The 12566-nt window shown below is 43.4% G+C and overlaps 1 protein-coding gene across 2 annotated transcripts in view; it reads left to right on the top strand.

The window, feature by feature from the left end:
• cd2ap (CD2-associated protein) overlaps positions 1–12566 on the top strand; it is an 83446-nt gene that overhangs the window by 39777 nt on the left and 31103 nt on the right. For both annotated transcript variants that reach the window (XM_029631475.2, XM_029631473.2), the window contains exons 3-9: positions 823–1003; positions 3230–3330; positions 3724–3844; positions 6324–6502; positions 8799–8886; positions 9556–9650; positions 12452–12550. In XM_029631475.2, the coding sequence (XP_029487335.1) occupies positions 823–1003; positions 3230–3330; positions 3724–3844; positions 6324–6502; positions 8799–8886; positions 9556–9650; positions 12452–12550 (864 nt within the window). The remainder of the gene's footprint in view (positions 1–822; positions 1004–3229; positions 3331–3723; positions 3845–6323; positions 6503–8798; positions 8887–9555; positions 9651–12451; positions 12551–12566) is intronic.

Raw genomic sequence — 12566 nt, 5'->3', positions numbered from 1 at the left:
ATGTCAATTAACAACAAATTCTTATTTACAATGACGGCCCGCACGACGCTGGGCCAATTGTGCACCGCTCTATGGGACTCCCAATTACGGCCGGATGTGATACAGCCTGGATTCGAACCAGGGACTGTAGTGATGCCTCTTGCACTGAGATGCAGTGCCTTAGACCGCTGCGTCCGTGTGTGTGTGTGTGTGTTTACTATTTAACTGTACTGGAATACTTAAAAGGCCGTAAAAAACATTAATACCGGTTATCAGTATCGTTTTGTTTTTTTTTGCAAGAAAATATTGATTATCGGTATTGGCCAAAAAATGTCATATCGGTTCATCACTAATTCAAATAGTGCCCTGCAGTTTCTATTCCCATATGAAACTATGGACGTATTGAACATCTCAAGGGAATATTGAGAATACACACTGTGTCAAATAGAATCTCCCGAACTGAACTCAATACAGTAGGCCTACCTCTCGTGCCCACCTCCTCACAATATCATTGAGTTTACGCTGAAACTGCAGCCTCGCGAACCTTACCTAAATGCAGCCCCAGGAGGAGTTGGCTAGCTAGCTCACAGCACACAGCAAATCAGCAGACATCATCATGACATGGGAATTTCATTATGTGATTGATACTACATTCACATTTTAGTCAATTAAACTACAGTGCATTTTACAAAATTTGTTTAAGAAAAACACAGATCACAATCATTGCTAGCAAAACCTTCTTCAAAACAGCCACTATCAGCAAGATCAGTGTAGGCTAAATGTAAGTGATCCTTTTTATAATTAGCCTAAATTAATCATTGTGTGTGGTGTCTCTGGTGGCAGGAGATGAAGAAGGAGCCCAAGGAGGTGAATGTGACAAAAGAGGAGGCCAAGGAGGAGGCGCAGCCCCAGCGGAGAGAGAAGAGTGCAGGGAATGTGGCCAACCTGGTCCAGCGGATGAGCACCTACGGCATCCCAGCTGGGGGCTTCCAGCCACACTCACAGCCCCGCGGTCTCAAGAAGAGTAAGTCAGTTTTGTGTGTTAACAGTTGGCTGTGCTTTTATTGTTTAGGAACACTTGTAGATGTCTCTACTCAAGCACTACCTAAAAAAACTTGGAGGAATGCCTAGGGTCCCCCCCCCCCCCATTCATTTCTGTGGACTTCAAGGGATATTTATGGTTTTGTCAAAAACACTTTATCGTCTTCCCCAGAGTCAGATTAACTCACAGAAGCTGCTAACTTGCGTTGCCGCAATTGCTAACTAGCGTTGCCGCAATTGCTAACTAGCGTTGCCGCAATTGCTAACTAGCGTTGCCGCAATTGCTAACTAGCGTTGCCGCATTAATTGGAAGTCTATGGGAACGGCTAGCATGCAGACATAAAAATGGTATCTAAGAGTTCATCTGACTCTGGGGAAGTAGATAAAGGGCTTAATTTACAAAATCCCAAAGTATCCCTTTAATCTACCATAGACTAAAGCCTACTGCACACAGATGGAACCCACACATTAAAATATGTAATGCCAATACTGAATGACTCTTGAGTTGTGGCTCTAACTATATTTCCCAGTAATGATAGCATTAAGACAAGTGGATGTATTCATTTAAATAGTTTGTTGTTCATATTTAGACATGCATGTACTGTTTTGTCTCTGAATTGGTTCCTAAGCTTATTCCTGGACTAAAAAGCACTTTCAATGAAGATTCTCTCATTGGGCCCTTGAAGCAGGACTTTAAGGTATTGAAGTATCTTAGTTGTTCATTTTTCCTTTACTACCCACAACAAACAAGGGAAGGTGTCAAGAAGACTAGAGAATGCTTATTTGTTTAATATTGTAAACCAACAGAGGTTATGTTCCTCTCTTGAGTATCGCTACTTCAATATAACACTCAGAATAAACTACTTTCATTTCATGTTTTCCATCTCACTGTGGGAGGAAATAAATCAGTTTTCTCTTCTCTGAAGTGTGTCATAGATTCTAGGTGGATACTGGATATTGGCTATATATCACCTGCTACTGTATTTGCTAGTCTTTTGTATAGCCTACACAACCATTCTCTTGTGACATTTGTCAATATAACTTGATTTAAAGTGTCAACAGCAGGGTAACGTGAATGCCAAGTAGTCCCTATTGAAATGCAGCATTAAAGTGATCGTCTGTCTCTGCAGAGGTGTGTGTGTGTGTGATGGTATTAACAGCAGCACTTGGTCTGACAGTGATGCACACTGACTGTAGTGGCGCTCTTGCCACCTGTTGTTAAACGTTTTCAGAGAACAGTATATTGGAATGAATAAAAACACTCTGGAGCCTGAAATTAGTATTCGACCACCAGTCAAATGCTGGTAAAATGTCTGAGGGGGGGGGGGTGAATTTCGTCATTGGCTGGTGGTGGGCCAAAAAGTTAGTTTCAGGCTCTATACACATGGGTCCTAGTGTTAGTGCAGTTCTAGGTAGCAGCCGTTAGGTCTCCTCTGTGAGGTGACTTCTTGCAGTCTAGTTTACCTTGGCTAAGTCCCAATTATCTCTCCTTCCTCCCAAAATGTGCACTTGTTCACTTCCATTCACTGATTTGAAAGGAACTGATTTGTGGGAAGTGGTGAATGAGAGTACACTTCAGGAGTAAGGAGATATTATTGGGACACATCCCCTCTGTGCAGCTTTGAACTGCCACAGGAACACCTTGCTGACAGTCGCATAGTGCTTCTTGCAGGAGGGGAGTATTCTCATCCACTTCTTAGATTCAGACACCCTCTAGGGCTGGGAATTGCCAAGGACCCCGGGAGACTATACTTAAATGGCAATTCTATATGTATTGCAATTCAATACTGTGATTTTATTGCGATTCCATGGTCAAAACCTATTGCTCACCATATGTCTGCTGCAGAGGGACAAGAGAGCCATGAGAACTAGTTTTGATCAGTCATGGAAGTAAAAGTGCTGAAAACTAATTGGCTCCCTATTTAAAAAGATGGAGAACAAGCTGTGAAGGAAAAATATTGGGAGTTTTTGTGCAGTTACAGCCAACTAGCTCAAAAAGAATATTGCGATATTGTCAAAACGATACGATAGCATCAAAAATAATATCCCGAACTGTATAGATGTTTTCCCCCATCACTACTGCCCTCCTCAGGACACCAGGGTACACACACGTGCGTCCAGGAAGTTGAAGCCTTGAGGCGGCCCATTGAGCAGACTGGTGTAACTGGTGTTCCCAGTCTTCTCAGACTCCTGTCTTTTGTGGTTGCAGAACCTAAGAAGCGGCAGTGCAGGGCTCTGTTTGAATACGTGCCCCAGAACGAGGATGAGCTGGAGCTGAAGATAGGGGATATCATCGACATCAATGAGGAGGTAAGGCTAGTGCTTCGTTACACTGCCCTGCATTGAGCTATTTCCGCTGCTCGTAATGACTTTCCTGCATTGGGTTTCCTTACCTGTGCTTTATTTCATGTCTCCTTGTTACACTCATTGTTCTGTTGAGAGTTGATTTGTAGTTTTTTTTTTTTTTTATTTTAGGTTAAGTTTTGCATTGGAGAATAAAAGAGAATTGCCATGATCTCTAACTCTCTGATAATTTTAATTCTGTTTACATATTACCATTACATTGGATGCAAATTGTGACAGCTAATAGTATCTTAGGCTGTTGTGATTTATGATAAGGTCTATTATATTATCATAAGGTGATTATGAAGCATTTATTCTAAGGTGATCAGGTATTCATTGGCTTCTGGTTGGTTGTTCCAGGTGGAGGAAGGCTGGTGGAGTGGAACCATGAATGGCAAATCAGGACTGTTTCCCTCCAACTTCGTCAAAGAGATGGAGACAAACGCAGACGGACAGACAAATGACTTAACAGATGAAGCCGGTAATTGTGGAGCTGGCAGAGCTTCAGTAATGAAGGCGTGACTCATGTTTAAGCAGAGCGTGTCATAACAAGTTAGTGCTGCTAAAGAATGTAGCTTCTTGGCTGAATCTCCAGGCCTTTGTGTTTAAATGATTGTGTCTACATGAGAGACGGCGACAGCCTACCTGTTGAGATGAGTGCATTCGGAAACTATTCCGACCCCTTGACTTTTAACCAAATTTTGTTACGTTACAGCCTTATTTCAAAAATGGATTAAATCATTACCCCCCCCCCCCATCAATCTACACACAATACCCCATATTCACAAAGCAAACACAGGTTTTTAGACATGTTTGAAAATGTATAAAAAATACTGAAATATCACATTTCCATAAGTATTCAGTACCTTTACTCAGTTGTTGAAGCACCTTTGGCAATGATTACAGCCTCCAGTCTTCTTGGGTATGACGCCACAAGCTTGCCACACCTGTTTTTGGGGCGTTTCTCCCATTCTCCTCTGCAGATCCTCTCAAGCGCTGTCAGGCACAGCTATTTTCAGGTCTCTCCAGAGATGTTCGAGTCAGGGCTGGACCACTCAAGGACATTCGGAGACTTGTCCCGAAGCCACTCCTGCGTTGTCTTTGCTGTGTGCTTAGGTTTTGTTGTCCTGTTAGACTGGAGCACCTTCCGAGATCCTGAGCGCTCTGGAGCAGGTTTTCATCAAGGATCTCTCTGTACTTTGCTCTGTTTTTCTTTCACTCGATCTGTCTCTCAGTCCATGCCACTGGAAAAACAACCCCACCACTTGATGCTGCCACCGTAGGGATGGTGCCAGGTTTCCTCCAGATGTGACTCTTGTCATTCAGTTCAATCTTTGTTTCACCTGACCAGAGAATCTTGTTTTTCATGGTCTGAGAGTCCTTTGACATTTGCCTTTTACTGAGGAGTGGGTTCCGTCTGGCCACTCTACCATTTAAAAGCCTGATTGGTGGAGTGCTGCAGAGATGGTTGTCCTTTTGGAAGATTCTCCCATCTCCACAGAGGAACTCTGGAGCTCTGTCAGTGACCATTGGGATCTTGGTCACATCCCTGACAAAGGCCCTTCTCCCCTGATTGTTCAGTTTGGTCGGGCTGCCAGCTCTAGAAAGAGTCTTGGTGGCCCAAACTTCTTCCATTTAAGAATGATGGAGGCCACTGTGTTCTTGGGAACATTCAATGCCACTGAAATCTATTGGTACCCTTCCCCAGATCTGTGCCTTGACACAATTCTGTCTCGGAGCTCTACGGACAATTCCTTCAACCTCATGACATGCATTGTCAACTGTGGGACCTTTATATAGACAGGTGTGTGTGCCTTTCCAAATCATGTCCAATCAATTGGGTTTACCACAGGTAAATGTTTGGAAAATATTTGGTGACGTGGTAAAAGAGGACATCAGTGCCAGCTATGTTATGTGGTGATTGTGAGGCGCAATACAAATTCGACAGTCACAAGACAGGACATCAAATAGGCTTATTGCATGTCAAGGGAACTGTAGCCCACAGTTTCGATAGGTTAAATGGAAATCTGGACACTGACTATAGGTCTATAATCTCTCATAGCCCTAATATTAACTCCTGCAGAGTTAAGCATTTCTGGCAGTAAAATGATACACAGGTGTGGAGAAATATGATGTATTTCTTTCTGCATCTTGAGAGAATGCAATGCTCAGTTAGATACCATCTGTAGAGGTGTCGCCTTCATCATAAGAGTGGATAGTATTTCGACCACATAAAATATGCATCAAAGCCAAACTGAAATCTTATCAGAAACACGTCATTTTCACAGCTTTCTTTTTTCTTAAAACCTGTCAAACTGATGACATTTTGCACAGAGAATCTTTCCTGAATTATTTTTATTTTGTATTATATATATTTTTTTTTCTTCATTTTATTTTTAAATGTTTTTGGGGGGGGGTTTATTGTATTTTCTCCCCAGTACCTAAGCTTCTTTGCTCCACGAAAGGTGACAGAACATTACCAATGTCAACTGGATTAAAGCATTCATTCTATCCATCTATTATATTATTCTGTTGAGCAAGGCTTTATTTAGTCTTCTAGGGCTACATATGATGACAAAAGACAAGCTACTTGTATCTAGTTATAGACAAGTTCACTAACACAGCCTACCAAAATGGCGGAGATTATAAGCAGAAACGTATCTAAATCAGGCCCCCCAAAAAAATCCTGGACCCTCCCCTTTCTATATTTGTAGGTTATGGTTGACTGAGGGCCTCAGATTATCACTTTATTACATATAGTCAGGCGGTTTCAGATGGGTTATTAGCAGGTGTGGGTGAACAAACAGCTGACCTGCACACCATTAGTGTGTGTGTGTGTGGTGGGGGGGGGCCTAGCTTGTGTATTTTTCTCATGCACAAGTGTGTACATACACAAATGCACGTGTTTCTGCACGTTTTGCTTTGTTCTCTTCGCCTCACGCATTGTGTCCTTCCCACAGACGCCAGTGGTAAAGAAGCTCTGCTCCCCCCCTCCCCCACCCACCCCTCTCCAGGCAATGGAGTGATCACCCAGCCCAAGAAGATCCGGGGGGTGGGCTTTGGGGACATCTTCAGGGAAGGCTCGGTCAAGCTAAGGGCCCGCCTGCCCAGCACAGAGGGAGAGGAGAAGAAAGACAAAGTAAGTGAGCTGAGCCGGTGCTCAGAGATGTCTGTCTGAGATGTTACTCACGAGGTGTCGTGCACCTCAACAGGTTCCGATAAGGCTCAAATACGCGCTTCCCCTTCAAATAGACTGAAGTCCTCTGAGAACCAATTCACAGTTGCGAGGAAGACGGGAATGTTTTTTTAAGTTTCCAAAGGTTCCCAACCGTCTGTTGCATAACAGTATAACAATAGGAAGAATGTTTATGGTTGGCGTGTTGACTTACTCAGGGTCATATGACTGAAGTCAGAAATGTATTTAAACTGGAATGCAATTGAAACCAATGCTGGTGAAAGTAATATGGTAGGTTTACATTGGATATTATTGGTTTATGAGCTTGTTTTACATTAACTAACATTCTGAGTTCAGCCTAAAGCTGGGTGACATGAACAAAAATACATTTCAAGATAAACTGACTGCACAGTTAAGATAAATTGAACGATAAGTTTATAGCAATGTGTACCAGTTATTTTTATTTTTATATATTACCCTTAAAACTACTAAGACTTTGAATTTTGTAGTTATCAATTGTCCCATTAACTATCACCCGTCTTAGCAAACTTATTTCATTTCTAACTTCACATTTCTCTAGTAGGGCCCTGTAAGTTATTTCTTGTAATGAACTATATTAGCAAAATGTCCACGATAAATGGTCGGTGTCGATCATTTCAGGTTTATCGTCCCAGCGCTAGTTCAGCCACCATTACACATGCTCCTGTATGGGGACCACCAGTCAGCATTGTTTAGTGTTGTGGTGACTGTTTAAGTCCTGGTTGGAAGTGATGCAGCGTGGGCTGGGTATCTTTATCAACCTTTCCTCCTCCCCAGCTGATAGCCTTTATTTTTTATTTTGGTTGGATGGCAGGCAGGCATTTTCCCTGCTCCCTCTGACTGACCTAGTTTCCTGGCGTTGTATCTGAGGGCGATATTTCAGCGTATCTGAGGGAGACCAACTACAGCAGCACACTCGGATAATTAGTCACATTAATTTGCATGGATAGTGATAACTTAATAGTCCCGCTAATAGCACACTCTAGGTTTAGTTGACAATTTCTAGCTTCCATTCAACCCCCTCTGAAACTTTTCTCTCACCCCCCCTCCTTCTCCCTGTTCTCTCTTTCATGGCAGCGTTGGTTCAGTCTTTGTCCCACAGCTTACAACATGGCATATTCCATTACGCTGTCGTTCACACAGTCAATCCATCAGTAGCAGCATTTCTGGCACTTTCCACTCAAGCGCTCCCCCTCTGCTCTCTCGCTCCCCCTCTGCTCTCTCGCTCCCCCTCTGCTCTCTCGCTCCCCCTCTGCTCTCTCGCTCCCCCTCTGCGCTCTCTCGCTCCCCCTCTGCTCTGCTCTCTGCTCGCTCGCTCGCTGCTCTTTCGCTCGCTCGCTGCTCTTTCGCTCGCTCGCTCTCTGCTCTTTCGCTCACTCTGACTGACCTAGTTTCCTGGCATCGTATCTGAGGGCAATATTTATTTTTCGCTCGCGCTCTCTTTTTTGCTCGCTCGTGCTCGCTCTCTTTTTTGCTCGCTCGTGCTCGCTCTCTTTTTTGCTCGCTCGTGCTCGCTCTCTTTTTTGCTCGCTCGTGCTCGCTCTCTTTTTTGCTCGCTCGTGCTCGCTCTCTTTTTTGCTCGCTCATGCTCGCTCTTTTTTGCTCGCTCGTGCTCGCTCTTTTTTGCTCGCTCTTTTTTTTGCTCGCTCGTGCTCGCTCTCTTTTTCGCTCTCTTTCGCTCGCGTTCGCTCACGCTCGCTCTCTTTTTCGCGCTCTTTTTCGCTCGCGCTCGCTCTTTTTCGCGCTCTTTTTCGTTCGAGCTCTTTTTCGCTCGCGCTCGCTCTCTTTTTCGCACTCTCTTTCGCTTGCGTTTGCTCTCTTGCTCTCTCGTGACTCAACAGCTTGTTACTCATAATCTAGAGGACATTCACCTTAGCTGAGACAAAACACCGAATAAGCGTAGGCCTGCCTGACTCTACCACTTATCTGTCTGCTCACTCAGTAACTAACAAAGGCTTCCTGATGTTGGTCTATGTTTTAGCTTAAGTCATATAACCCATATGACATACTCTGTAGCAGACTGGCATACTCTTCACAAACACTGACCTGCACGCTGACTAACACACTGTCTTTTGACCAATCGGTGAGTCCGCTGATGACCCTGTGCTCAGTGTTCATTCCGGTCAGGCATGCCTAGTCTCTCATTGGTGGGGACCATCTGAGCATTGTACTGTGCATCCAATCATGTCGGTAAATCCATCTGTGGTTTGCTTCATTTTAGCCAATCCCATTATTACCATCTGCCGCAAAGCCCGCCCATTCCAACGTGACAGACTCACAGAAAGCAGAGGGGGACAGCAAAGCAAAAGGTAAGGGGGAGGGTAAAGGTCCCAGGGTGTATGATTAGAAGTGACTTAAACACAAACTGACATCTCGTGTTATGTTCTCAGAGAGTACAATAGGTGTGTTTTGTCATGCCCGTAAGGACCATTGTCCAACACTTGATAATCATAGCACAACATTTATGGTGTTTTTTAAAATTGTGATTGTAAAATGTTGTTCTTACATTGAGGTTCAAGTGGGATATATTGTCATGTGGTGTGGGATGTTGTGCTTCCTAAGTGTTCAACTTTTAAAGCCAATGGTAGGTTTAGGGTTAGCCAATCGTAACGGTATCACTAGGAATAAACTTAACACATCCATCACTTTAAAATTTTATTTTATTTATTTAACCTTTATTTAACTAGACAAGTCTGTTAAGAACAAATTCTTATTTACAATGATGGCCTACCCCGGACGACGCTGGGCCAATTGTGCGCCGCCCTATGGGACTCCCAATCACGGCTGAATGTGATGCTGCCTGGATTTGAACCAGGGACTACAGTGACGCCTCTTGCACTGAGATTAAGTGCCTTAGACCGCTGCGCCACTCGGGAGAACTTGACTCTTATTGGATGTGTTTGTTTATTCTGTCGGTTTTGTTGGTGAATGACTGCATTTCTCAAGAACAGTATTGTTCCTCTCCACCCCCCCCACAGTAAAAGAATACTGCAAGGCCACATTTGCGTTTGAAGCCACAAACCAAGATGAGCTGACACTGAAAGAGGGCGACGTCATACAGATTTTGAGTAAGGTAAGTAAAGCCACCCGGACCAGCACCAGCTGCTGGCCTGTGGCCCAGCCAATACTCCGTTGAAAAGCTTAAAGCTACTACTACTCCAAACAGCTTTTAAAACAGTCTACGTAACTGTCCCACTTGTAAGGGAGAGGGTTTACTAGAGGATGTATAGGCTTGTTCCCAGCCACATGTTTACACTATACACCTGGAAAATGTGCCTGTTTGCGTATAGCTACAACACATCTAAACACAGGGAGTTATCTATTTGATCCTGGTCAACATGGTCCATCCCAGTGCGTTCTCCTCAGTGTGTTCATCTCACTTCCCGGACCGGACCCAAGTATAGTGGTACTGATTGTCCTCATCCATCTTACTGCACATTCTCCAGCCCTGCTTGTCTATTCTTCCCTAGTGAAGTACAGTTGAAGTTGGAAGTTTGCATACACCTTAGCCAAATACATTTAAACTCAGTTTTTCACAATTCCTGACATTTAATCATAGTAAAGAGCCTGTCTTAGGTCAGTTAGGATTACCACTTTATTTTAAGAATGTCAGAATAATAGTAGAGTGATTTATTTCAGCTTTTATTTCTTTCATCACATTCCCAATGGGTCAGAAGTTTACATACACTAAATTTGCATTTGGTAGCATTACCTTTTAAATTGTTTAACTTGGGTCAAACGTTTTGGGTAGCTTCCCACAATAAGTTCCTCCTGACAGAGCATGTGTAACTGAGTCAGGTTTGTAGGCCTCCTTGCTCGCACACGCCTTTTCAGTTCTGCCCACAAATGTTCTATAGGATTGAGGCCAGGGCTTTGTGATGCCACTCCAATACCTTGACTTTGTTGTCCTTAAGCCATTTTGCCACAACTTAGGAAGTATGCTTGGGGTCATTGTCCATTTGGAAGACCCATTTGCAACCAAGCTTTAACTTCCTGACTGATGTCTTGAGATGTTGCTTCTCCTGCCTCATGATGCCATCTATTTTGTAAAGTGCACCAGTCCCTCCTGCAGCAAAATACCCTCACAACATGATGCTGCCACCCCTGTGCTTCATGGTTGGGATGGTGTTCTTCGGCTTGCAAGCTTCCCCCCTTTTCCTCCAAACATAACGATGGTCATTATGGCCAAACAATTATATTTTTGTTTCATCAGACCAGAGGACATTTCTCCAATAAGTACGATCTTTGTCCCCATGTGCAGTTGCAAACCGTAGTCTGGCTTTTTTTATGGCTGTTTTAGAGCAGTGGCTTCTTCCTTGCGGAGTGGCCTTTCAGGTTATGTCGATATAGGACTCGTTTTACTGTGGATAGACACTTTTGTACCCGTTTCCTCCAGCATCTTCACAAGGTCCTTTTTCTGTTCTGGGATTTGCACTTTTCGCACCAAAGTACATTAATCTCTAGGAGACGGAACACGTCTCCTTCCTGAGCGGTATGACAGCTGCGTTGTCCCACGGTGTTTATACTTGCCAACTGTTGTTTGTACAGATGAACGTGGTACCTTCAGGCATTTGGAAATTTCTCCCAAGAATGAGCCAGACTTGTGGAGGTCTACAATTTTTTTTTCTGAGTTCTTGGCTGATTTTATTTGGATTTTCCCATGATGTCAAGCAAAGAGGCACTGAGTTTGAAGGTAGGCCTCGAAATACATTCACAGGTACACCTCCAATTGACTTAGGCTGATTGACATAATTTATCAGAAGCTTCTAAAGCCATGACATAATTTTCTGGAATTTTCCAAGCTGTTTAAAGGTACATACAACATAATGTATGAAAACTTCTGACCCACTGGAATTGTGATACCGTGAATTATAAATTAAGTAATCTGTCTGTAAACAATTGTTGGATGAATTACTTGTTATGCACAAAGTAGATGTCCTAACCAACTTGCCAAAACTATAGTTTGTTAACAATACATTTGTGGAGTGGTTGAAAAACAAGTTTTAATGACTCCAACCTAAGTGTATGTAAACTTCTGACTTCATCTGTAGGTGAATGCTGTGAGCAAGAAGCAGCGGGATGGTAGGAAGCTGTCACGGTAGCAAATAAGTGATCTATTGCAGTTAGCTTCCCTTGACATTGGCCAGAGACTTGGGTCCCTGTTGAATTTTACACCCTGAAGAAGAGCATGAGTGCCATGACTGGGAACGTGGCCAAGACAGTGCTAGGCCATATGGTAGAGGTTGAGTTACCGTTACGAGGTGGCTCTTGAGTCATGTTTTGTTATTTAAGGCAGACACATTATGACAGATCACGTTTCGCTGTGGATTAATCATGTTTAAGTGCCATCTAGTGTCCATTAAGCAGACTTACATGTGATGTCTAATATGAAGTGAGGTTGTAGGAATCTCCACAGATGCCTTTTATCAGTTTTGAAGCTGATTTTGAATTTGATGATATTGAATCAAATACATAATTGTTTATTCAGAGAATTTGTTTTGATTACCAAATGGCCTGATGCAGATATTTGGAAACTTTCTCAGACTCCTGTTTCTTTTATTTGTATTTTATTTAACTAAGTCCGTTAAGAACACATTCTTACTTACAATTATGGCCTACCCCAGCTAAACCCCCTAACCCGGACGACACTCAGCAGATTGTGCACCGCCCTATGGGATTCCCGATCATGGCCGGTTGTGATACAGCCCGGGATCGAACCAGGGTCTGTAGTGACACCTCTAGCACTGAGATGCAGTGCCTTAGACCGCTGCGCCACTTGGGACTCCCTTAGGAGTCTTTGCTATGTTATTTTATCCTAGCCTTTTCATGGTAATATTTGAAAAATGCTTGACCAGTAAAGTGGTTATGTTTCAGGACACAGGGGAGCCGGGGTGGTGGAGAGGGGAGATCGGAGGTAAAGAGGGAGTTTTTCCTGACAACTTTGTGGCTGTGATGTCAGACGCAGACAAAGAGGTATGATGAAAGAAAT

This window comes from Oncorhynchus nerka, linkage group LG24 (genome assembly GCF_034236695.1).
Source record: "Oncorhynchus nerka isolate Pitt River linkage group LG24, Oner_Uvic_2.0, whole genome shotgun sequence".
In the NCBI taxonomy this organism is placed as follows: Eukaryota; Metazoa; Chordata; class Actinopteri; order Salmoniformes; family Salmonidae; genus Oncorhynchus; species Oncorhynchus nerka.
Note: the sequence above shows the minus strand (reverse complement) of the source record. Positions and strands in the feature narration are given on the sequence as shown.